Below are 27959 nucleotides of genomic sequence, written 5' to 3'. Positions count from 1 at the left end.
GGCCGATTAATCGATTATGAAAATAGTAATCGATTAATTTCATAATCAATTAGTTGACGATTAATTGATTAGTTGTTTCAGCCCTACTGTAGTCCTCAACTCCAGAGAAAATTTAGGGTTACCCTCATGGCTGAGGTGTAGAAATCACAAAAAGTGGCTGGACAGAATGCCTGATCCTTAAGCAGATCAAACCGTTCACATGCCTGTTCAAACTGTGCCTTTAGCGGTCTGGCTAGAGTTCAGCTTTAAATGCTTCTGTCTCATATACTGAACTAGGCCACTTCATTGCACTCGTAGGCATGTTTTTTAAATATTTTTTGAAACGTCAATTTAAAGTTAATGCATTTACTATAGCAAGAGGATACGTACACAATGCAAATCAAGCTTTTGAAAGCTGAAATGAATATGACCAAAGAGTTAAAAAAAAAAAAAAATTTTTTTTAGATGGAACAGTTCTGTAAAAGCGGAGTTGCGCCAATTTTTTTATTTATTTCTTTATTTTTAAAGTCAGCAGCTACAAATACTTTTAAAATATGGACACTTACCTGTCCAGGGCACTCATGATGTCAGCACCCGAAGCCGATCTGTCCCTCGGCTCTCAGGTGCTGCTGCCATCTTCGGTAAGGGAATTAGGAAGTGAAGCCTTGCAGCTTCACTTCCTGGTTCCCTGCTACGCATGCGCGTTCCCCACTGGTCCCTGCTGTCTAATGGGAGCTGCGTGTCTCCCAGAAAACACGGGGGGGGGGGGGGGGGGAATTGTAGGGTAGTGGCATAGATACCCAAAAGTGGTGCGGGCATCTATGCCCGGAAATGGGGGCCAATTACCTGTATCAGAGAAGCATCTGCTACCCCCCAAGTTCAATTTTGTGTGGAACTCCGCTTTAAGGGAGGCTTTATACACAGACCTTCTTTAGCATTTTCTTTAAAGCTCATCTCTGGCCAGGGCTGATTCACTAAAGTCTACATCCCCTACCACACTACCCTCTAGAAAATATTAGATTATAAAAACAAAAGACTTCTAAATTTTTGTTCTGTTGTACGAGAATTTTCTTAACTTTAGTAACCTCTTCATTTTCGATACGAGTTTAGCATGCAAGAAAAAATAAATAAAAAAGGGACGATCATTTGTCCGATAATCTTAGTGTGTGTACCAGGCATTAGAAATTTCCTTTTGACTGGCCATCAGCAGGGTCCTTAGGATGTCACAAGAGGGGCAGCAAAAAGATTGGATAGATAAGCGGCACACTCATTTTTTCCCCCTTTTTAAAATTAGAAAAAACGGTTTGACAATCTAGGTCATGTTAATACAGAATAGTTTGTTCAACATACAAAAAAACCCAAGACAATACACTTGTACAAAAAAAAAAATATATATATATATATATATATTACATACACACACACACACTCATTGGTGAATGGAGGGAGCAGGGGAAGACGGGTGAAGGAGTAGCAGCCAACTGATGAGGTCATCTCTGGGCTCTCCCCTCCAATCAGCAAGCTCCATTTGTTAGATTCTCCAATTGGCTGTCACTTCCTCCCAGTCTGAATACAAATGGGGTTTCTTTAAGCAAACCTACACACAGGTTCAGTTATTTAATTTGATTAATAAATAAACCAGAATTATTATTATTTTTTTTTTTTTTTTATAGAACTGTCTCCAATTGCTCTGTAAGTGAGGTATGGTTTTAAAGAGCTCCAAAATCCACCAACATGTAACCGGTTTGTCCAGATCATTATCACACACAAGGGACTCAAAACAATTTGTGGCTTTCACCTACCGATGCATGCATCTACCACATAGCACAAGCCAGGTGAATCCGTCAAAGTGGTAAATGGTTTATCTTGGCTGGCACGATCAACGAACAACATGAATTTCCCATAGTTATGTCGTATGCACTCTTATGTGGCTATTGTCAGGATACATTGCCCGATATCTGCATGGAACCCTGCCCCCAACAGGGGTAGGAGTCCTACACTGGCATTGTCCCCAAATAGCACTGAGCCAGTCGTATGCCCAGGCAGCTTGGTTTTTTCTTGGGCCAGGTAGATGAATGCCTTTAAAGTGGCCATGACAGGGTTAACCCCCCCCCCCCCCTCCTCTCCTGGAATTCAAGGAATGACAAGGAATCTAATGATATTACTGGCTGGCATAGAGATGCAGGTTACCATGGCAGTAATGCCTGCTTCTCAGACACAGTGGGCATGAATGCAGCGAGGAGATGAACCCCCCTTGAGCACATGTTACAGTCACCAGCAGACATATACAGATTTTTAAGATATTCACAATAAAAGCTCAGCTTAGAGAGAGTCCTGAGGCTGATGCTGTTCACCTGGAAATGCAAGTTCCCCGGCCATCTTGCTCACCGAACGGCTAAGTTGCTGATCGGAAAATATTACCACGATTCCCTCATTCAAGGTGGGTGTGAGAATCCTCTCCACCGTGTCATCGTATTCTAACAGTGGGGACTCCCACATTTTAGAATATTCTGATCACTGCTGAAGCCGATTGGCAGCATGGGCTGATTAACCGCTTGCCAACCGAACCATAGACGAACAACAGATACAGCGTGGCCGGCTAGTTCTAGGAGGGTGTACAATGACATCCTCCCGTGAATAAGTTTCTCGTGTGCATCCGGCAGTGTCCACAACCGCCGGGTTCTCAGGACACAGCGTGTCATGGATTGGGGTAAAGGGCCAATCCCAGAGGCCGTGTATACACCGCTCCTAAAATGCTCCAGACTATTGAAAATAATGGGCACCGCTGCCGAAGCACCCGCAAAGTGCTTTGACGCTTTTCACCCCTTCTTCGGGGGTTAAAAGCTCCCCGCTAGTGGCCAAAGAGAGCTGCTAAAACTAGTGGTGCTTTACCGCCGGCGCCCTTACCCCCCAGTGTAAAACTGGCATAATGAAAAATTACAAATTTGCTAAATATTATAACCTAAACGAATAAAAATTCAGAGAGAGAGAGAGAGAGAGAGAGAGAGAGAGAGAGAGAGAGAGAGAGAGAGAGAGAGAGAGAGAGAGAGAGAGAGAGAGAGAGAGAGAGAGAGAGAGAGAGAGAGAGAGAGAGAGAGAGAGAGAGAGAGAGAGAGAGAGAGAGAGAGAGAGAGAGAGAGAGAGAGAGAGAGAGAGAGAGAGAGAGAGAGAGAGAGAGAGAGAGAGAGAAAGATCAAAATGGGTACAATATTGCATGACCGCGCAATTGTCATTGAAAGTGTGAGCACGGACAGCTGAAAATCAGCCTGGTTGGGAAGGGGGTTTAAGTGCCCAGTGGGCAAGTGGTTAAAGCAACATTTTCAAACAAGCAAATACATGAGAAGTCAATTGTTAGATCAACATCTCATGAACGAGAATGGTCATAGATAGATCACAATTTGGCCAGTCTCTTAAACGGGTCAAACCTCGATGCATCTTTTGCCAGCTTAGTACGCTTGGCAACTGCGCTGATCATGCACCACAGCATGCAGGAAAGGATTCTGATTATATTCAGAATTCTCCTAAACTGCATGCTGGGTAATAGCCAGCAACTCCTACCATGAGTTGAGAAAACAAAAATGAATGCGTTTCCCTTGCGGGGGTTTGCAAGACAACAGATCAATAGCCTCCTAGCTCACATATACATCACTGTGGCTCAGGCCATACTCTTCAGGCCCTTGCCTGTCTCCTACTGTACAGACCATCCTTTCACAAGCACATGGTCCATACAATTAGCAGCCCCTTGCTGCTCTGGCTTGCCATGTCTCCTAGGTGGAGCCCCCCCCCCCCCCCCCCCCCCGATTCCTGGGCAGAGACCACCTTTGTCTGCGGGGGTGGAGACCAGAACTATGGTCTTTTTCTTACAAAAAGCCCAGCATACAACTGCTAAATCAGTGTACCGGTAGTTCCCAAAACCGGGACTGGCGATTTCATCCCTCCCAGATCACCATGAAATCTCTGGGCTTCAGGTACTTAAAATGATGAGAAACTAAAAAGCTGGTTACCTCTGAATGATAAAAGCCCCCTGGAGCCCCTCGACCTGCCTGGGGGAGAATCCTGGGGTTACGTGCTCTTTTTACACCGTGGCAGGGCAAAACACAACCAAAATTCCCAATAAATAAAAGGTACTTGAAAAGCAAGCAAGGAGTGCGGCTGTCAAGTGCAAAGAGGTGAACAAGAGCGTAAAAGCTTTAGTGGAGAGAAAAAAAAAAAATGAAGTGCATTGTTTAACCACTTCCATAACGGGCCTCTGGCACTTCTCTCCTACATGTAAAAATCTTTTTTTTTTTGCGCTAGAAAATTACTCAGAACCCCCAAACATTATATAGGTTTTTTTTTTTAGCAGACACCCTAGGGCAGTGATGGCGAACCTTGGCACTCCAGATATTTTAGAACTACATTTCCCATGATGCTCAACTACACTGCAGAGTGCAGGAGCATCATGGGAAATGTAGTTCCAAAACATCAGGGGTGCCAATGTTCGCCATCACTGCCCTAGGGAATAAAATGGCATTTGTTGCATTTGTTTTGTTTTTTTGTTTGTTTGTTTTTTTAAACGCAAACAACCAACTTCATGAATTAAAAACAAAAAAAAATAAAAAACAAACACACCACAAAACAGTAAAGTCAGCCCAATTTTTTTGTACAATGTAAAAGATGATGTTACGCTGAGTAAATAGATACCCAACATGCCACGCTTTAAAATTGCGCACACTCATGGAATAGCGCCAAACTTCGATACTTTTTTTTTTTTTTAGTGCTAGAATTGTTGCTCTCGCTCTAACGCACGCGGCGATCGATGCCTCACGTGTGGTTTGAACGGCGTTTACATGTGTGGGCGGGACTTACGTGCGTGTTCGCTTCTGTGCGCGAGCACACAGGGATGCTTTAAAATATATTTTTTTATTTCACTTTATTTGAACAATTTTTATTTACATTTTTTTTGATCACTTTTATTCCTATTAGAAGGAATGTAAACATCCCTTGTAATAGGAATAGCACATGACAGGTCCTCTTTATGGAGAGATACCCTCCACAAAAAACACAAAAAAAAAAAAAAATGAACGATCCCATGCTTTGTTTACAACTGCGGCCCGGACATCATAACATCGCACCCGGGCCTCCAACGGTCAGAGATGACCGGTGACCATCTGGTCACCGGAAATCTCTATGGCCGTCATCCAGTGGCTTTGGATTCTTTCTCCGGGTCCCGGATGGCATGGGAGAGCCTGGAGAAGCACCAGAGGGCTGCAAGAGATGTCACCTGTAAGAACGATCAATTGGTGGAACTGGCGCTATGATCGTTCTTACTGTGCACAGAATAGCCGGCTCTAAAAGATACCTGAATGATGCCTTTAGATGCAGGCATCTTTCAGATATCCCCACTGAAACTCAAAGACGTCATATGACTGACGTCCTTGGGCTGGAAGTGGTTAATAAGGGTCCTCAAGTGTTTTCAGCTTGTGAGTCACATCTCCACATTAACATGAGCAAGAGGCAGCTGACAGTACCCTAAAGAAAAAGGCACATCTTAGGTGGGGGGTGCAGGCCACACAATGAAAAAAGGTGTAGGAAACATCAGCCCTACAGCTGTGGTGAAACTACAAGTCCCATTAGACATTGCAAGAACCTAACAATCAGAAGTATGACTCTTAGAGGCAGATGCATGATCAGCTTTGGTGAAACTACAAATCCCATCATGCCTCAGTGCTGGGCTTGGCTCAGGTACCCCCCATAGCAAGCTGCTTGCTGTGGGGGCACCCAGCAGGGGGGGGGGGGGGGGGGCAGGAGCGCTACGCTGAGGATCTGGGAACTAAGCTAAGGATCTGGGCTGCTTTGTGCAAAAAAAATACTACACAGGGCAGGTAAGTAGAAATTTTTTATTTTTTGGGTTTTAAAATAACAAAACAGATTTTAGTATTTTAAACTTGCAAGGATAGTGTCTTATCTCATCTCCCTGATATTCTCAACATAATAGGCAGCCTGCGAACTTCAGCACTGTAGCTTCTGTCAGCCTTACTCTCTAACTGAGCCAAGAAATACAATTATGGCTGGAAATGTACATATTTAAATTGAAGAAAGTGACAGTTTTTGAGACCAAGGAGAGCGGGAGCGTTTCCAACAAGGAAGGGAGGGCTCTGGGCCTGCCTCCAGCAAGGACAGACAGGCAATTTACAGCACACACCAATTTTGGTAGCCTAGTTGTTAATGTGGAATACGTCTTCTTTTGTCAAATTGTTAACTGTAATCAAACTGTTCTGGGTAAAGTTACGCTTTAACTTGCCAGGAAGGACCAAAAAGCATGGTTTCGCAACCAGGGTTCTGTGAAATCCTGGGGTTCCTCCAGAGGTTGCTAAGGATCCTTTGAGCAATGAAGAGTATCTAACTTATGCCGTGTACACACGACCGGACTGAATTCCGTCGGACTTTGGACGGATTTCCGGCGAATCGGACTTGGCCACACACAATCACACCAAAGTCCGACGGAGTCAACCCGTGATGGCGTACGACCGGACTAGAATAAGGAAGTTCAGAGCCAGTAGCCAATAGCTGCCCTAGCGTCGGACTAGCATACAGACGAACAGATTTTTTTTGAGCAGATTCGAGTCCATCGGAAAGATTTTTGAAACATGTTCTAAATCTAAAGTCCGTCTGATTTTTCGACAGCAAAAGGTCAGATGAAGCCCACACACAGTCGAATTTTCCAACGGATTTGTTCCGTCTGACCTTTGCTGTCGAAGAGTTCGGCCATGTGTACACACCACCCCTACCTCTGCCCCCCCCACCGATTTTATTCTTCTCCCACTTCGTTCCTTTCCCTTCTTCCTCGTTTGCCGTCACCTCCTTCTCCATAAAACCTCCACTCCTATATTCACTGATCCTGAAGTTAGACCGTGCCACCCAGCACACTACTGTTTTGTTTACTTCTCTTCATATACCCAGTCCCCTGCCAGGTGGGTGTACCTTGCACAGACACGCTGTTCTGCTTTTTAGCAATATAAAAAGGAAGAACTACAAATCCCAGCTTTGCACTTACACAGCTGTCAGAGTTGTTTACAAAGGAACATACAAAGGAACATTAGGAAGAAGGGGGGTGGAATATTTTTCGCTTTTCACGGTTTCACAAGAGAGGCCGGACTGACTCAAAGCAGCAACAACTGTCAGCTTTTCCGAGGGCACGTCTGACCTAAAAACAGCTCTGCACAATACGGGCCAACAAACAACCCGCCATTACTACCCCAAGAGTGAGAACATATTACACACCGCATTAAAGTGTTATACTACACCTGCATCTAAGACTTTAATCAGACCTATATAGATGTATACAATTATTCATACACCTCGCCTGCTCAGTCTCCACCCTTTACTTTCCATGGAATACATTTGAACTTCTGTTCTGCCATAAAAAAAAAAAAAAAAAAAAAAACACGCGCCTGGCTGTTTAATTGCATGCATGCCAAGTAATGAGCATGAGTAACACTGCAAGGCTTCTATTACATCTCCAAGATAACAATACTTCTGCCTGTAGGCCAGCTTTGTTCTGGCATCAACCGGGGTCACCAACTATTTCCTGGACTAAGAGATTGGCTCAGAGATAACACAATCATGTAAAATCTGGTACCTACGCAGTTCTTGGCCCACAAATGCCCGACACAGATCAGCCACTGCTGCAGCCTCTCACTTTGTGACCTACTACAACATTATAAAGCTGCAATCTAATCACGGGGGGGGGGGGGGGGGGGGTAGAAGCGGAGACTGAGAAAATACTGGAGTCAAGGACTACTTTTCAGTTATAAAAGCTTTTCTGAAAATTACACTGTTGCTCTTTTTTAGGACATCAGTGACTTACTTATATAAACTTGTAGAATGACAGAGGTTCACTGGCCTGGTTATCAGAGAAGTCCAACAACAGAGATAAATTCTCAACAGCCAGACACCCCCGCTAATGCAGCAATATGGTTTGAGCTTGCCTGAAATCAACTTAGGCCCCTTTCACACTTGCGCGACTTGTCCTGCGACTTGGGACTGCAAAATCGCATGACAAGTCGTACCCCATGATTTCCAATGAGTACCATTCATATCTGTGCAACTTCAAGTCGCACCGACTTCAAAGTAGTCCCTGTACTACTTTGGGCCGACTGATGCGAGTTACACAAGCATTCCCTGAAATTGCTGCAGAAATCACGTCAAAATCACGGCTGTGAAGTTGCGTCAAAATCGTGCAGACATGGAAGACACGGTAGTGTGAAAGGGGCCCAAGCAGGTAAAAGGTTGTCTCCAATGTAAACCTACAAGATCTAAAGCTATATGATGGGAGTCCGTCGCTTGCACTGACAGAAAACAAAAGCTCTCTTTACCAATGTACTGATAAATGTGGCAGATAAGGAGCCACAAATCCAAACCTATACAACACAACTCTCCTGAGAAATACTTCGTACCAAAAACGGAATATTCTGGAAGGGGGTGAAAGATCTGAACCCTTTCACTTTCTGACTACAGGGCATCAACCAATGCCCAGCCACTAAGGCTCGGTTCACACAGGGGCGACTTGTCCATGCGACTTCGCCGCCTGACAAGTCGCCCCCATTCTGTACTACGGAACCGTTCTAATAGGAGCGACTCGAGTCGCTCCGACTTAGAAAAAAGGTTCCTGTACTACTTTTGCGGCGACTTCGGGCGACTTGCATTGACTTCTATACAGAAGTCGTTTTGCAAGTCGCCGCTGAGGTCGCGGCGCTGCAAGTCGTGCCGCGTCCTGTGTGAACCGAGCCTACGGCAGCCAGGACTTTGTTTACATTTTTACTCCCCGATTTCCTTGAAGGGATACTTTTTAGCCACCCCAATCACGTGTACATGTATAGCAACGTGCATTTGAATATATGGTTACTGCTTTGACCGTTGCGGTCCTGCCGATTTTGTGGTGTCCAATACGCTGCAGTAGAGATGACCCTACCTTTGTATATGTATGCTTGTCATAGAGGAGCACTATTACTAAATCAGAGGAGACACAGCCAGGATGAGGGGACAAAAAGGTGACAAACAGGAGCAGACAACTTGGAGGGTCGGGACGGCGAGGACCACAAAGAATAACATCTAAAAGTACCAAGTATGTCACTTTACATCCATGGGAAAACAGAGCAGCAGGGGAGAAGATTCAAGGCAAGTGAAAGAAGAGGTGGGGCTGTCATTAATGTAAACCTGTTACATTTGCTCTGCATGAGCAAAACAAAGGATCACGTTAAAGCGGAACGTCACTCTCCCAATCAACATTGATTAGCATTAGTCAATAGATAGGAAGGTATATTAAATTTACTGGTTTCAATTTGCATTTTATTTTTACATCCAAGTAGTCTTCAGGAAGACTAGGAGGGGTTCTCTCAGCCAAGCACACTCCTGTATGCATGCCTGAACTAAGGGCAGATGGATTCCAAGAAGTAAATGCTACATGAATCTTTTCCCCTTACTCAAGATGGCCACAGCAAGAAATTCTAAGGGTTTGTTTTTCAAAGTGATTTCTCAACTAAATAAAGCATGGAGACATGGATGGATGAGGATTGGGGGAGATGCATTGAATATTAAAAATAAATTAAAGTGGACACCCTAAAACTAAAATCTCTAAAATTTACTTGCATTCACAATCTAAGACTAACCCTATCAAGCAAAAATCGCTATACATACCTTTTTCGAAGCTGATCTGGTCTGGTCTCCAGCGGCGGAAGCTCTGTGTAAGACACAGCCGACAACAGCTAGGAAATGAATGGGAAGTGATGTCACCCATAGAGGTACTCTGGGGCTTCCGTTGTCTGCTTCCTCCTCTCCACAGAGAAGCTGCCGCTGACAGCTCTGCATGGGACCGGAGCAGCTTCAGAAAAGGCATGTATAGCGATTTCTTCTTTACAGGGCTAGATAGGTTATTCTTAGATTGTGGATGCCTGAAGATTGAGATTTTACTTTTACCCTGAACTACGAGTGTTTTTGGTTTGTGGAGCTCAGTTGCAGTGAAGATCCACTTTAAGAGGCTACAATTGATGGGCTTTAGGTATGTGTAGATGGGGAAAATGCAGCTTGCATTTGACATTAGTTAGAGATGCTTTAGAGATCATTTACAGTCGATTGACAGGTACATTTGATCTGCAGTAGATTTTCTAGGCTGCATCAACCGGCTTCAAAATGCTTTTGCATTTCTATTGACTTGTATGGGGAGAGAAGCAATCCTCGTGCAAACAAAAGCCCATCAACTCCAGCCACAAGGGTTCCAGAAGGCATCTGTCACACCAAAAACAGAGTGGCAGAGATTTATGCCTATTCTTTCATGCCATATCCTAATCTTTCACCAACACAGGTATGGATGCAGCACACATGGGGAAACGCAACCATTCCATGAAATCTGTGGGTGGCACAGTGGTGTAGTGGTTAGCACTCTCACCTAGCAGTAAAGAAGGGTTGCTGGTTCGGATCCCAACCACAACATTACCTGCCTGGAGTTTGCATGTTCTCCCTGTGCCTGCGTGGGTTTCCTCCGGGTACTCCGGTTTCCTCCCACACTCCAAAAGACATGCTGGTAGGTTAATTGGCTTCTGTCCAAAATTGGCCCTAGTATATGAATGGGAACCTTGGATTGTGGGCTCCTTGAGGGTAGGGAGCGATGTGAGTGTGCAATGTACAGGGATAGGGACAATTGTAGACACTCACTCAGGTTGAACTGGATGGCCTGGCGTCTTTATTCAACCTTACTAACTATAAAACTACGATAGAAAAGAGAACAGCTTGCATCTGGTCACTGGGCAATCCCCAAGGGTACATTGCTAAGCAGTGGAACCTGATGGACCTCTTCCTGCAGATTCTAGTTGCATGGCTGTCGTGGATTTAATAACTGGAGTCCCTGAGCTTGAACAAGCATGCATCAAGGAAAATTAGAGCTCCCAATGTGCACACATTTTGGGGTCCGAGATGCAAGAAATAGTGAAGCCATCAATTGAGCACAGAAGCCAGACAACTAGCATTTGCAGAAGGGAAAGTCAGCAACTGTCACCTTCATGTCCCTCGAGTACAGCTTTGTTTTAAAAGGCAACGAAATAGTCAACACACTCGTATTGCTTTGTATACTGTTCCCACAAGGGTCATAGGCCTTCCAATCACTCCAATACTCAAACCATCTGCATTGCTTTCAGCTATCTGGTTACGCATGGCAACTCCGAGGATGGGGCTGGATAAATCCCAGGAGCCAGCTTAACACAAGTCTAAACAGCAAAAAGCATTTACTGTTGTACTTACCCACTGCAGTCAACACAAGTATATTTTGTGCTCCAAAAAAATAAATAAACCATGGGATCTTAGAACAATTCTTGAGAAATGTGGTTAGTCTGCCTCCCTTTCCTGAAAAGCACTAAAGTAAACCCTACCTATGTTGGGGCCTTTCACATGTGCGGACCATTCAGATCCGCCTGTCCATTTTTTCAGCGGATCCGAGCGGTCGCTCCATACATCTCTATGGAGCGACGGATGTCAGCGGTGACATGTCCGCTGAAATCCGATCCGCAAAATCTAGACGGATGGAAACCCTATTTTCTAGATGTCTGGCGGATCAAATGAAAAAGCACAGGTGGTCTATAATCATCCGATCCGCCCATAAGAGGAGAGCAGAGATCTGACAGGTCTGTCCCTGCAACGTGTGCAGACAGACTTGTCATCCGCCGGATCAACCGATCGATTTCTGCTGTGCAAGCGGATGGCTGGATACGGATCCACATGTCCAAAAGGGCCCTTATGGAGAAGAGGAGAGGTGTTCTATAGTCCTAGCCTATGGAGACAACGCTGCCCCTCCACAGATACAGTATTGGGATTCAGCGCTGTCCCCAAGGCCAGGAATTGTGTTGCTGGCAGATGAAAAAGGAAAAAAAAAAAAAAAGCCTAAAACACGAACTCAGACACCACATTTAAGGACTGGTAAGCTTTAGTAAATTACGTTTTTGAATACGCTTAATTAAGAATTTCCAACTTCCTCTCACATTACTGTATATTTGCACTTTTAATTTAGAGAATAGTTTCCGAGAGCAACTTCTCAAATTGATGTGAAACTGATGTGCTCAAACCATACAAATGCTTTTAGTGTGGAAACCTCATTCTAAGCAAACCTTCACCGGTTTTGCCACCTTTCATTATCCTAAGGTGTGTGCTTAAAATCTGTTACACATAGGAGTAAGTTAGAGTGTACTTACAGTGGCACATGGCTCTGCTGCGTATCCGCTTGGCTCAGTTCGTCCTCCTCCACATCAGAGTCACCTCCTGAGCTACTTTCTGTGGCATCCGAGTCAAAGCCTCGCTCGCAGGCCCGCAAAGTGGCGCTGCCAGAACAACTTAACCTTTCAAGTTCAGCTGCTGCTCCCTTTAAAATGGCCTCCGAGACAACGCTTCCAGCCTCTCCTCGGCGCTGAGCATCAGCTTTCCTGGTTACTACAGTCAATCGGGAACGAGACGTTTCAGAGTTGCGGCCAAAGGCAGCCCCGACTAAACCGCCTAACTGTTGGTGGAGATGGCGCTCAACCTGCTTTGCCTGGACCACCTGGAGCCGCTTTTGGATAGACCGCGCCCTCTTTTCCATCTCCCCATGGCGCTGTAACAAGGCTTTAAGACGAGCATCGGAGCCATTCTCCACGCAAGAGCCCTTTTGCTCATGTTCCTCATCAGGAGATCCCGGAGGAACCGGTGGGGCTTTCACCCAAGGCTCCAGCGCAGGAATAGAGAGACTTGGGGGCTTGTCCACTGCTGGCTTTGCAGGTCTTTTAGCCAGTCCATTCAGAGGTCCACCTTGGCCCCCTCTACTGGAATTGGTAATGCCTCTCAGATCCTCCAGGTTGAACTCCAGAATGGAGGAACGCCCCCTGCAGAGTGACTGAGACAAGATGGACCGTGGAGTATACACCCCACCCAGTTTCAGGGTCTCCTTTCCAGGTGTTCCGCTGTAGTTCGTTACCAGGTCTGGTGGGGCTGGTGGAGGAAGACAGCCGCCGTTGGTCTCACCAAGGGGGAGGGAGGACGATGGAGGCGCCAGCTTGAAGTGCAGGTTGTGGGCGTCAGGGGCAGGGTCAGTGAGAGCAGGTGCCATCGCAGCCATTCAGCACAGGGAAGAGGGCAGGGGAGGGGGGTGCTTCCCCAATGGGGGAGGGTGAAGTTGGCCACACCTCCCCAGGGCAACTCCAAGGAGATACACCTATAGGAAAAAGAGAAACAGGTGTTTATAAAGATCCAAAAGCATAACATTACTTTGTCCACAAGAGGTCATCCAAATACTAAAGTCAAATAAAATTACGCAACAGTCAAAACCCCGATACACAGTATAACTCGCATGTGAATCACACCACATTCCTGTGCAATTCAGTGAGATTTGATATGCTGCAATTTGAGCCCATTCATTCTGAATGGGTTCAAAAATGAAAAAAAAAAAAAAATGCAGGCATCATTTTTGGAATGGCAGCACAACCACATCACTGTTCTGTAGCATGCAATCCTTTGCAGGAAAACCACACTGCATTTGCAATCCTTTTGAGGCGTTAACTTATTAACACCCACAGCAGATTACAAAAACGCAGCACAAATGCGAGGCGGGAAATGCGCAGGAATCTTTGCGTTTCCTGCACCACAAATGTGCAAACCTAGGCTTAAAAAGGAAAAATGGGCTATAAAAAAAATAAAAATAAATAAAAATAAAAAAAAACACTATTTGTACTATAATTGGGCTTTGCCTTAAAGGAGTTGTAAAGGTAAATTGTTTCACCTTAATGCATTCTATGCATTAAGGTGAAAAAACCATCTCCCAGTGCCGGTTCATGCGAGGGAGCTCGCATGAACGTGAGAAGCACCTGCGGGAGAAAGCAGAGACAGCCGCCGAGGGACCCCAGAAGAGGATGTTCAGGGCCACTCCGTGCAAAACGAGCTGCACAGTGGAGGCAAGTATAATATGTTTGTTATTTAAAAAAAATAAAAAAAAATTCACTTTACAATCCCTTTAACCCCCCCCCCCCCAGTACCATTAGGGGTAACCTCAAGCCACACTCGGGATTACATTGCAGGATCCTGGGGACAAGGTAAGTATACTGCACCAGGATCCTGCAATGTCCCCCCGCTGTGTCTGCGGACTCCGTCCTCCGCCCATTGCTCTGTGTGCCGGGCTCCGTTCCCTTCAAGCGTCACAGCGCATTGGGGGCGGAGCACGGCAACAAATTGAACAAAAATTGAAAATTCATAACACACAGTACACTGTAATCTTACAGATAACATTACTGTATGAAATCATTTCACATCCCTTTTGTCCCCAGTGCTTTGTCCAGTGCCCTGCATGCAGTTTTATATTATATATACTTTTCTTTCTGCCTGGAAACTTGAGATTATCCTTGGCAACCAAAAAGCGTCCCTTTACATTAAATGTGGTTTTAAACCAGTCATAGTAAATTAAAACACTTGTAGAATTGAGCGATAGTGAATCGTGGGGAAATTCATTTTATTATACTTTATCATTTATAATTATATTATAATTTATGATTTTGGGTTTCAAATGTCATCATACCCGGGATATCTACTAGACTCTGGTTTGGACAGATTTAAGTGTGTTATTACTAAGAATTACCGGCCTACTATATAAAAAATGCCAAGTTTCTAATTTAATGGAAACAACCTCTAAATGACAAAAGGATTTTGTCACATTGGCGAACATCGCAGTGCTTCTTGCTGGGTGTGTGAGCACAGGCCATGTTCTTGGTTAGAAGCAGCCCTTAAGCTATTAGGTTTTAGATCAGTAAATGAATACCTAGAAATCTAAAAGAAACCTTCCAGAAAGAAACCTGTAAGTGAGCAATGGGGAGTCAGCAGGAAGTCACAGCCAGCTTCCCACAGAGAAGATGGAGGCACCAGGGACTCCAAGACTGGCAAAGAGCCGGCCCGGGTGCGGACAGTGCCGGACACCTGCACTGGCGGCGGTTTATTAAAAGTCAGCAGCCACAATATTTATTTAAATTTTTTCTTATAGATGACCAAGTTCCTCTTTAAAGCCTAGATTCAAGTATTCACACATCTTCAGCTGCCTTCCAGTGAGTCCTCCACGAGGGTGATGGTTTCACTGGACATTGAAAAGGCATTTGATTCGGTAGCATGGCCTTTTATGTCTTCTGTTCTAGAGGTTATGGGTTTTGGTGCAGAATTCCGTAGGTGGATTGATCTTTTGTATAAGGACCCGACAGCGCAAGTAAAACTCAATGGTGCTTTGTCCGCACCTTTTTTGGTTAAAAGAGGGACGCGGCAGGGTTGTCCACTATCGCCGGCTCTGTTTTGCCTGGTGATGGAACCCCTTGCCTCAGCCCTTAGGCAGGCTGATGGGGTTAGGGGCATACGGGTGGGAGCCATACATGAAAAAGTAGCTTTATATGCAGATGATCTCATCCTTTTCTTGAATGACCCTGCCCAGTCGCTTCGAGAGACGCTGACCATTCTTTCAAACTTCCGTGGATGCTCGGGTCTCAAGGTAAACTGGGATAAATCCCAAATTTTACCTATTGATAAGGCTGCAAAGGACGTAGCAGACCCCAACCTCCCCTTAATATGGGCAGACAAAATTAAATATCTAGGCATTCACATCTCCACATCTACCTCTGACTATTATACCCTTAACATGGAGCCATTGATACAGTTGATGAGGAGTAGATTAAAGGCGTGGGCGAATTTGCCCCTCTCTCTAATCGGCAGGATAAATTTATTTAAGATGAAGCTCCTACCTACCTTTCTTTATGTCCTCAGACATGCCCCTGTCTGGATCCCCAAAAAAGTATTTTGCCTGATTAACTCTATTTTATCATCTTTCCTCTGGGGAACTGGTCAGCCGAGGTTCAGACTGACGGTGCTGCAGAGACCTTGGGGGGAGGGGGGCCTGGCTTGTCCCGATCTCCACTCCTATTTTTTGGCGGCTCTGTTATCCCACGCCCACAACTGGTTGGTCTCTGATGAGTCCAATGCAGCGGTGGCTCTGGAAGCGGCACAGCTGGGATCTTATGAGGCGCTGAGGAATCTACTTTACCGGGGTGCCAGGGCTCCTTTCCCTCTTACAACGTCAATGAGAGCGGTCATACGGGCGTGGTTGGTGGCAAAATCAATGCGACCCATGCCCGCTGGACATATATCGCCACACAGCCCTCTCTGGTTTAACCCACAATTGCCGGAATTTGGGTCCATTCCTGACCCTAGTGTTTGGGCATGCAAGGGCATTAAATATATAAATCAACTCTGTTTGGAAGGCCGACTGCTGTCATTTGACCGGTTGAAACAACAATATGATTTACCCAACTCACACTTCTTTAGATTCCTGCAGCTTAGGCACGCATTTAACACCCAGTTTGATAATGCTCAGGTTGCTTTTTATACATCAACCCTGGAGACTCTACTCAGGGACGAAGCTCTACCAAAGCCCTTATCCACCATATATAAAGCGATACTTCCTAACATACACACGGGACTAGAAAACCTCCAGGCAAAGTGGGTGGTCGACTTCCCCTCACTGGACGCTGAGGATTGGGAGGAAATCTGGGAGTGTCCTTTTTCACAGCTAGTATCAGCTAGAGATAAATTAGTGCAATTTAAAATAGTACATAGGGTTTATTACACGCCCGCGCGTCTGCACAAAATTTATCCATCTATTCCCGCCTCCTGCTGGAGATGCAACTCGTCCCCAGCAGATTTTATTCACATATTTTGGAGCTGTCCTCAGATCGCAATTTTTTGGTCTGCGGTGACCAACTCTATTACGACCATCACCACGGTACCAGTACCACTGTCTGTAGAGGTATGCCTGCTGGGACTTGTGGAACCCTTGGCCCCAGGCCGGGCAGTCAGAACCCTGCTAGGATTATTACTTTACTATGCCCGCAAGTCGATAGTACTCAGGTGGAAGGCATCATCTGCGCCCTCCTTAAATTTTTGGAAGAGGTTAGTGAATGCGGCTCTACCACTATACAAGGCTACCTACCTGTCCCGCGGTTGTGCCAAAAAATTCTACAAAGTATGGGATATCTGGACGGACTCACTGTCCACTAATGCTGACTCGATGGATGATTAGTATCGTTCCACTAAGTACCCCAATTGTCCAAGTGGCATCTATGGCCTCATAAACCCTCTGGGTTGCTCAACCAATAGTTAGGGGGGAAGGGGGGAGCGTGCATGCAACGATGTAATTATAATCTACACTTTATCTCCTAAGTATTTCGAGTAAGCCTTGTAGGGGATATGTAGCATCGGCAGGTTGATATGAATATTCTACACAGGTGGTTGAGCGTACAGTGGTTTGGGTAGGTATGCATATTTTTCTGTAATGCCTCACCCTTTTGTTTGGTTTTGTTTTTTTGTTTTTGTTCTCTCTTAGTTGGTAAGTTGTAGTGATCGAGCCAGGGTATGCCCAATAGGCTCTGTAGTGTTTTGTTCACATCTTGAAATGTCAATAAAGATAACTTTAAAAAAAAAAAAAAAAAGCCTAGATTCAAATCATGTTTGTTTTTTTGTTTTAAACAAACATGTCATACTTACCTGCTCTGTGCAGTGGTTTTTTACTAGTCTTAGGCAAGCCACAGAGGATTACATTTTCTGAAAGTGGTTGTATACTCATTTTTTTTTACTTTTACCTACAGGAAAGCCTATAACAATGTTTACCTGTAGGTTAAAAAAAAAAAAAAAAAAAAAAATAATATCTCCTAAACCTGTACGGTTTAGAAGATATTCCCCTCGGTATGCGCCACTGACTGCAGCGGCGCATGCACACAAGGGGATTCTCGGCTGAAAGCCCGGCAGTGGCCGGACCCGGCCGGGATGAAATCTCCCACGCGCATACGTGGGAGTTACGATATCGCGGCTCCGGCCACTCACAGCGCCGGAGTCGCGATACCCGGAAGAAACGCAGAGGGAGCATGTCAGCTCCCTCGGCGTGGATCGGGCCAGATGTCGGGGCCTCGTTCTAAGGTACGTATTTCATAATGAGCTAGTATGCGGTGCATACTAGCTCATTATACCTTTTCCTTTGCAGGTGGCAAAAAAAAAAAAAACATTAGCGGGTATACAATCGCTTTAAAAGCGGAGGGTCACACAAAAATGGAACCTCCACTTTTTGGAACCCTCTCCCCCTCCAGTGTCATTAGGCACCTTTCAGGGGGGAGGGGGGTGCAGATACCTGTATAATAGGTATTTAGAACAGGTATTTGCACCCACTTATGGTCACGCCCCTTCCCGCCTAACACCCCCCCCACCACCATCTCCTGGGAAACAGACAGGTCCTAGAAGATAGCGTGGACCAGTTATATATATTCCACCGCGGGCGGAAGGAAAAAAAAATCACTTGATTGCCCCATCTACAAGGTCAGTGTTGATGGGGAAAATCCCTCTGGCAGTGCTATTGTGTTTTGCTGGTGGAGAGGCTTCTCTGCCAGCAGAAAATAGACTGTGGCTGATTTACTAAGAAAAAAAAAAAAAAAAAAAAAAAATGAAGAATGATAAATCTGGTGCAGCTGTGCCTAGAAACCACTCCGCTTCCAGTTATTTTTTTTTTGTCAATGTAAAAAGCTGAAGTTAGAAGCCGATTGACTATACCATGCACACCTGCACCAGATTTTGCAATCTTTAGCGTTAGTAAATCAACTGCAATGATTACGGCTAGCAGCTACAGCCGCCAGCAGTAATCACATGTAAGAAAAAAAAAAAACACGCGGACATGCTGGTGGTACCCAAGTCAATCCATCCATAGCCTGCCCATAAATGGCTCGAATCTCACCGGGTCCCTGTTAAACCAGCTGAGATTTGATCCATCCATGTCAGGCTTTAGCAATACAGTCTGCCAAGAGACCGGTTTGCCAGCCTGAGTTACAAATCTTGCCAGATAAGGTGGTTGGCATATATGTACTACAACTGTGATCTGAATTATTGTCCAGCATGCCAAACCAACATGATTTTAGTCTAAGAAATGAATCCAATAATTAACCACATTTGTTAGTTGCTAATACAATATGAAGAGATGAAAGCTCTGAGAGGGACAAGTCCTGCCACCAACCGATTCCACACCCCATTACACATGACCAAAGCAACTTTCACCCATAAACATGGCGCACAGTCCCCCCAGGCATGGTGAAAGAACAGTGCCCTTATTTCCAGGGAAACTGCAATATTCCTTGAAATAAGTCCAGCCTCAAAATTAGATTCCTAACAGCTTACAGCTGACCTTTAAACTCTCAGATATAATGCATGCTGGTGAACTGTCTTACCAATGAGGATTCCCAACTCCGCTCAGCTGTTTTGTGATCCATGCACCCCTACCACACAGCAAAGGTAGGTCAGTGACCTCACTAGATGGCAGGTAAAAGCAATCAAACTTAGTCAAGGACTCGCCTCCAGTCTGGTGGCTGGACAAAAAAAAAAAAAAAAAAAAGAAGGTGCAGCTACAAACATTGAGTCCCAGCTCTATACCTCCTGTAAGTATGTTCACAATTTTTGACTGACAGCACTATGCTAGAAAACAGAGCCCTGGGCCTAGAATGGTTCAGCATTCACCCCCGCCCCCCATTTTCAGCTGTAGAACAGTATATAGATAGCACTACTTGTTTTACCCCAGAACGACACAGTAATATATGTGGCGTTCAGGAGGGGGGCTTTAAACATGGGTACCCCACATGTATTTGTTCTTGTGTTTGTGCTGGGAGGGCACTGCACAGCGCGTTCCAGCACAGAGACCGGGCTTTTGTACTAATGATCAGGACCCAGGACTCCTGGTTTCCGGTCACCTGATCGCTCTGATGGCCTCTAATTGACCATCACAATGATCAGTTACTGTGCAGCACGCCCCTGCGTTTTCTTTTTCCTTGTATTGTACTCTCCTTGCAGGAGGAAAAAAAGATGTAAACAAAAGTGTGTTAAAAAAAAAAATAATAATAATTTAAATATTCAGGTCTCAGGGATCCTCCACTACAAATGATTAGAGTTATGGATCATGGTACAATAACTACACAACATTGGTGGTCTACGAGAGAAAAGCTTCATTGCACTGGAGGTCAGTGGTAAGAATGAGTGGTGTTGGTGTTGGAACTATATAGGCACCATCACACAGAGGAGAGCGACCCGCCGGCGGCCCAGAGCTCACAGAGGAGAGCGGCCCACCGCTCACAGAGGAGAGCGGCCCACCGCTCACAGAGGAGAGCGGCCCACCGCTCACAGAGGAGAGCGGCCCACCGCTCACAGAGGAGAGCGACCCACCATCAGCCCACAGCTCAGAGAGGAGAGCGACCCACCGTCCAGTAACCTCTGGATGAACCCTGGTCGAGAAAAGCAAGCCTAGAGTAATAATGCGCCCCCCCCAGAATAAAAGTTGAATACTTTGTCTACGTCCTCTGGGGGAACCCTAGGTGCCACCACAGGACAGGTAGTAAGTTACTAGCAAACAAAATAAGCTTGAAAATTGAAAACAAATACATACAAGGTGTAGCAAGTTTCAATATATTAACATTTTTGCTTTTAGATACTCCTTAAAAACAGTCACTATCAAAATCCCATGGGCAATTCTGTAGAAAAAAAGGAAATTTAGGAGATGCCTGCAATCTGAATAGGAAAAAAGGAGGAATTACAGGAGAATTATTTTGTAAAAGGTCAGGCAGTAAGATTGATGGATGAAACCAAAGCTATAGAAGCTCAAGGTTTTTCACCTTAATGCATTCTATTCCCATGCATTGCATTTCCAGAGCCCCCCCTTTTACTTACCTGAACCCATTCTTTCCAGCGACTGGGACGAGCACACCAGCTCCAGCCAGTGTCTCGGGTCCTGATTGCATAGATAGCAGTGCAGCCATTGGCCCCCGCTGCTGTCAATCAAATCCAATGACGTGGGAGCAGAGTCCTGCTGTCTGTGTCAATGGACGCAGCAGCAGGCAGGACACAGGAGGGCTCCCGTATGAGCGGCTCTCCAACGGGGCACTCGAGAAGAGGATGCGCACTGCTGAGGGAGCCCAGAAGAGGAGGATCGGGACCACTGTGCAAAACCAACTGAACAGAGGTGGTAAGTATGACACTTTTTAAATAAACCTTTACATATCCTTTAAGATCAACTGGTAGAGGCCACAAGGTCTCGTCTGTGACCACTCAGTCAGACAGCGGTTAACCCCCTCACTGCCAGTGAAGTAGGTCATAAAAAAAAACAAAAAAAAAAAAAAAAACGGCAGAAGCAGGCCATTTTACACACATGCAAATTTGGCGCTGGTGGAAGCAATCCTGTGGCTGTAAAGTTGCCTGATTACTTCCACCAACCCCAGCAGTGCGCCATTAGCTTCAGTGGAAATCGGGCGAGATATCAGGGGTCAATTAGACACCTGTTGTCATGAACGCTTCCCGATTGCTTCATGCACATATACTGCAGCAGAAGGGCACATACAGGCAGACTCATGTACCTGTACATTGCTCCGTGAGTGTGATCGCAATGTCCGTGGGGATACCCGCGATCGTCTCATGGAGAGGAAGAATGGGGAAATGCTGATGTAAACAAGCATCTCCCTGTTCTGCCTATTGACACTGATCACCACTCCCTGTAATCAGGAGCGGTGATCAGTGTCACGTCACACACAGCTCCTCCTCCCCCCCCCCCCTAGAAACACTCCCTAGGACACACTTAACCCCTTCACTGCCAGTCACATTTACACAGTAATCCGTGCATTTTTAATTGCACTGATTGCTGTATAAATGTGAATGGTCCCAAAATCGTGCCAAAAGTGTCCGATCTGTCTGCCATAATGTTGCAGTCACAATAAAAAACAATGATCGTCACCATTACTAGTAAAAAAAAAAAAAAAAATTATATAATAAATATATATATATATATATATATATATATATATATATATATATATATATATATATATATATATATATATATATATATATATATATACACACATATACACACATATATACACACACACACACACACACATTTTTTTTTATTAAAAAAAATGCCATAAAACTATCCCCTATTTAATGCAAACCAAACACTTATTTTGGGGTTTTTTTGTACCAAAAATATGTAGAAATACATATCGGCCTAAACTGAGCAAAAAAAAAATAAAAAAAAAATAAAAAAAAAATGTTGTTGGTTTTTTTTTTTGGGGGTATTTCTAACAAAAATAAATTTGTCGCTATTTTTTTTGTTTACAGACCAAAAAAGAAAAACCGCAGAGGTGATCAAATACCACCAAAAGAAAGCTCTATTTGTGGGAAAAAAAGGAAGTCAATTTTGTTTGGGAGCCACATCACACGACCGCGCAATTGTCAGTTAAAGCGACGCAGAAAAAACAGTCATTGCAAAATGCTATCACAGAGGACTCTCCCCCCCTTATGTGATAAAAATAAAGCCAACTGTGTGCAGCAATAGAAACACAAAGCCCATAGCTTAGGGTGGTAAAGCAGCCCCCCCCCCCCCCCAAGGAAACAGGCTTCCTTAAAATGTTATTAAACCTAGGACCCTGCATTATATCTGGTCTGCCACAGTACACAACATGGAAATGCAATCGTTTTGGTAAATATCGACTGCTAAATACCTTTTCTCACCAGCAGTATATAGCAGTCTTGTGACCTCTATCAGTGCCTGGTTAAAGCTTGCAGGAGGACATTTAATTGTCCTCTGAGGCTGCAGGACCCCTGACCCTCTGCTGATTGGACCTGTGCTGATCACATGCACCCTCAAGAAAAAAAAAAAAAAAAAAAAATCACTCCAATATACACACCAAACAGCAATTTCCACAGCGAGTATAGCAAGCATGCTTTCCTGCATAATGGAAATATATATATATATATATATATATATATATATATATATATATATATATATATATATATATATACACACACACACACACACACATATATACATATACTGCAGAAATGAACGATTAATTGTTCAATTAATCGTTAATTTCTTTGATCGATCAAAAAAAAATTTGATCGAGGACGATCCGCGGAGTGAGCTCCGCGGTCTCGATCCTAGCTCCGGAGCCTTGGCCATCTTGGTCCACCCAATGGCGGCCTAGGCGCACGCCGACGTCATCATCGCCCGCCTACTTGTGTCTACTCTGAGGACGGATGGGTCTGCCTGCTGTCTATTCCAGACAGAGCAGACAATCATGAATATTAAAGGTATGGGGGGAGATGTGGGGAAATGTGGACCGTATAGTATCGGGGAGATGTGGACATTACAGTTAAAGTTAAACTAACTTTCTACGTTTTTCTTAAAGTTTAATAAAAAAAAAAAATAATTGTAAAAACTGTATGTGCGCTATAATTAATCGAAATTAGTCGATTAAAAAAATAAATAAATAAATAAAATCGATTAGTCGAACAGGAAAATTTTAATTAGTGATAGATAGATAGATAGATAGACATAAAAAATACATATACACACACACACTGATTTTACTGTTGTGGGTTAATAAAAATAAAATCAAAACACCCTGCAAGACCCAAAGGCATAATGAGCTAGTATGCATAGCAATAAATTACTTACCCGAGATTGAAACCCCCGCAGTAGTCCTCGTTCCCCTCCTCCATCACCTTATCTCCCGGAGTGACTTCCGGGTATCGCAGCTACAGCACTGTGACTGGCCGGAGCTGCGATGATGTCACTCCCACGCATGCATGTGGGAGCCGCCACTAATGCCACAATCACAGTTAGAAACGTCGCATGCGCCATAGACAGCGGTGCCTGTCTTTTGCAAATATCTCCTAAATCGTGTAGGTTTAGGAGATATTTCTTGCGCCTACAGGTAAGCCTTAATGTAGGCTTTACCTGTAGGTCAAAGTGGTCCGTAAGGGTTTAGAACACTTTAACCCCCCTAGCGGTAATCCCGAGTCTGGCTCGGGTTAGGAATTCACTAGCAGGAGCGGTAACCCTGAGCCAGACTCGGGATGGCTTCGCTGGATGCAGGGAGGACACAGGGAGACTTACTCACCTTGTCCCCTGGATCCAGCGATGTCCGCCGCGCTGTGTGATCGAGCCGTACTTCGCTCGATTCACAGTGCCGAATGCCGCCGAGCTCCCTTCCCTGCGACGTTAAGGCGCACGGGAGCGGAGAACGGCGGCAAATTCAAAAAAGTAAAAACACACACAGTACTGTAATCTTACAGATTACAGTGATGTATTAAAAATGACACACCCCCTTTGTCCCTAGGGGTCTGTGCAGTGCCCTGCATGCACTTTTATATTATAAATACTGTTTTTTTCTGCCTGGAATTCGGAGATTGTCCATAGCAACCAAAACGTGTCCCTTTTTCAGTGTTTTAGGATTCGATTAGATTATTGAATCATTTTTATTATTATTTATTATATTATAAACTTTATCATACCCGGGATGTCTGCTAGACTCTGGTTTGAAGAGATTTAAGAGCGTTATTCCTAAGAATTACAGGACTACAAAATAAAAACGCCAGATTTTCATGCAAAATAATTGTACCGCTTTCAGCACCTAATTCCAGACTGAATCATACCGCCAGGGAGGTTAAGGCAGGAGTCACACCTGTGGCATTTTTAGTGCTTTTTGCACTACAGATGGTGTCCCATAGGAAACCGTGTTGGACAGACTGTAGTGCAAATCTGCACAATGTAAAAAGCACAACCAAAAAAAAAAAAATGCATTGGTGTGAAGCCAGCCTTAGTAACACTTTAGTAGATCAGCTGGAGACTGCACTGTCCACTATTTGCTAATTTCCATGAAGACCAGAAGTTCAGGGAAGCAGCACTGGAAAAGCAGGCGCCAACACCGTTGAAATGGTTGCAAATGACAAATGCTGGGGTCAGAATTGTAACAAATTGTTTTTATTGGAATAGGTTTTTTTTTTTGAATTGTGCTCAAGGTGTTAAAAAAATAAAACACATACCATAAACGTATGTTACACCACTAAGGATCGCTTTAGTATGAAATGGCCTGAGGGCGGCCGTTTGACATTTACAATCGATACAATCAAACAGCCCATGACATGTATGTGCCACAAGGGTATTATATCAGGAGGGAGAAGAACAAGCAATCCCCAAATGTTGATGACCGGCTCCTCCCCATAGAGAATGACCCCCCTTACTGCACGTGTGCCAATACCGAACTCCAGCTGAGCCGAGGAGAGGAGGGCCGGCCCCACCTGTGTACAATTCCTGCCAAGCCAGCAGATCCCTCATCACCTCTCCCTCTATTCATTGTATGATGGGCCTCACACAGCACAAGATTTCTTCCTGTATAGTCCTGTGACCCCAGACAAATCAATCCCGTATGTACAATCTGCCCCAATTCACACAGGATATCAAAGCAGAGGGACACAATTCTATCATCATAAACTGCAGGAATTATACAGCACAAAGGAGACCCTACAGTTACAATGCAATGAATGAGGGAAAGGAGGACCCTGCTCTCCAGAGATTACAATCCAAGATTCAGCATACATGTTACAATTTGACTGTACAATTACAGATTTCGATTTACAAAAACTATCCAAAAAAGTAGGCCTGTACAGTAGAGCTAAAAGGAGATTGTACACTCAGATGGTACTCGGGGGGTTTAGCTTAGCAATGGTCATACACACTACAATCTGACCAAACAATCCCAGACAGACAATCTCCTATAAAAACGTACCATGTTATAGAGAAGGACAGAACTAAACCTTCCATTAGTATCTATACACTGCAAGAGCCTGTGTGATCGGATAGAGTCGGTAGGTTTTTGAATTGCATGATTTTGGTAAATCTCAAATTGATTGTAGTCAGATTGTAGAGTGTATGGTCAGCTTAGGATGCAACAAGGAGGTTTCAAAAAACATTCCCCATCACCCTTCACATCTTGGAGTCAATAAATCCCCCCCCCCCCACACACACCCCCCCAACATTGTGACCTTAATCCCAGGAACAGTTTGGTTTATCTCAGATGCGAGTAGGTGTCAGAACAGGGGAAGGCGCAGGGACGGGACCGACGGAACGGACGGTGCAGGGACGGGTCCGACAGACCGACGGGGGAAGGGGCAGGGACGGGTCCGACGGACTGGGGAAGGCGCAGGGACGGGACCGACGGACTGGGGAAGGCACAGGGACGGGACCGACGGACTGGGGAAGGCACAGGGACGGGACCGGACGGACGGACGGACTGGGGAAGGCACAGGGACGGGACCGACGGACGGACGGACTGGGGAAGGCACAGGGACGGGACCGACGGACGGACGGACTGGGGAAGGGCGCAGGGACGGGACCGACAGACGGACTGGGGAAGGGCGCAGGGACGGGACCGACAGACGGACTGGGGAAGGGCGCAGGGACGGGACCGACAGACGGACTGGGGAAGGGCGCAGGGACGGGACCGACAGACGGACTGGGGAAGGGCGCAGGGACGGGACCGACAGACGGACTGGGGAAGGGCGCAGGGACGGGACCGACAGACGGACTGGGGAAGGGCGCAGGGACGGGACCGACAGACGGACTGGGGAAGGGCGCAGGGACGGGACCGACAGACGGACTGGGGAAGGGCGCAGGGACGGGACCGACAGACGGACTGGGGAAGGGCGCAGGGACGGGACCGACAGACGGACTGGGGAAGGGCGCAGGGACGGGACCGACAGACGGACTGGGGAAGGGCGCAGGGACGGGACCGACAGACGGACTGGGGAAGGGCGCAGGGACGGGACCGACAGACGGACTGGGGAAGGCGCAGGGACGGGACCGACAGACGGACTGGGGAAGGCGCAGGGACGGGACCGACAGACGGACTGGGGAAGGCGCAGGGACGGGACCGACAGACGGACTGGGGAAGGCGCAGGGACGGGACCGACAGACGGACTGGGGAAGGCGCAGGGACGGGACCGACAGACGGACTGGGGAAGGCGCAGGGACGGGACCGACAGACGGACTGGGGAAGGCGCAGGGACGGGACCGACAGACGGACTGGGGAAGGCGCAGGGACGGGACCGACGGACGGACGGACTGGGGAAGGCGCAGGGACGGGACCGACGGACGGACGGACTGGGGAAGGCGCAGGGACGGGACCGACGGACGGTACGGACTGGGGAAGGCGCAGGGACGGGACCGACGGACGGTACGGACTGGGGAAGGCGCAGGGACGGGACCGACGGACGGTACGGACTGGGGAAGGCGCAGGGACGGGACCGACGGACGGTACGGACTGGGGAAGGCGCAGGGACGGGACCGACGGACGGTACGGACTGGGGAAGGCGCAGGGACGGAACCGACGGACAGGACGGACTGGGGAAGGGGCAGGGACGGAACCGACGGACGGGACGGACTGGGGAAGGCACGGGACGGATGGACGGACTGGGGAAGGCACAGGGACGGGACGGGACGGACTGGGAAAGGCGCACAGATAGACTCCTCGCTCACCTTGCTGGAACGGACATATGGTGGGGGGAGGGGTACAGGTTTCTATGAACCCAGGTGAGGCTTGCAGCCAAAATTCAATTAACGGGAGCAGAAGAAAAGGGTGCAGGGAATGCAGTGAAAGTAATCATTGAATGCGAAGAGGCTGGAAAGCCAAGGGAAGGACAGAGGAGGAGAGCTGGGCTGGGGGAACTACAGAGGAGAGGAGAGCCGGGGGAAGGACAGGAGGAGGAGAGCTGGGGGTACTATGGAGAAGGAGAGGAGAGCCGAAGGAAGGACAGAGAAGCAGAGGAGAGGAGAGCCGGGGGAAGGACAGAGAAGGAGAGGATGAAGGCAGCACACAAAGGACCTGAGTGGAGAGGGAGAGAGAGGGGTGGGTGAGGGGTACCGGGTGATATGCGGAAGATACGGAAAAGTGTGATCAGCATTGGGAAGGAGAACTACGGGGGGGGGGGGGGGGGGGGGGTGTCAGGCTCGATGGAGAATGCAATGAAAACAATGTGAGGTTGTGAATACCGGGAAGGAGGGGGGAGGGGGTCAGCACGCTGCAGCCTCATTAATAGAG

General features: G+C 46.3%; 1 protein-coding gene across 6 annotated transcripts in view; it reads right to left on the bottom strand.

Annotated features, from left to right (window-relative positions):
* KANSL1 (KAT8 regulatory NSL complex subunit 1) overlaps positions 1-27959 on the bottom strand; it is a 179831-nt gene that overhangs the window by 102431 nt on the left and 49441 nt on the right. For all 6 annotated transcript variants that reach the window (XM_077460173.1, XM_077460174.1, XM_077460175.1 and 3 more), the window contains one exon: positions 12198-13189. In XM_077460173.1, coding sequence (XP_077316299.1) covers positions 12198-13093 — 896 coding nt within the window. In that variant the 5' untranslated portion in view covers positions 13094-13189. The remainder of the gene's footprint in view (positions 1-12197; positions 13190-27959) is intronic.

This window comes from Lithobates pipiens, unplaced genomic scaffold (assembly GCF_037356315.1).
Source record: "Lithobates pipiens isolate NorthernLeopardFrog02 unplaced genomic scaffold, aLitPip1_a1.2 Scaffold_28, whole genome shotgun sequence".
In the NCBI taxonomy this organism is placed as follows: Eukaryota; Metazoa; Chordata; class Amphibia; order Anura; family Ranidae; genus Lithobates; species Lithobates pipiens.
The sequence above is the reverse complement of the archived record's forward strand: the minus strand, read 5'-3'. Positions and strand labels throughout refer to the sequence as shown.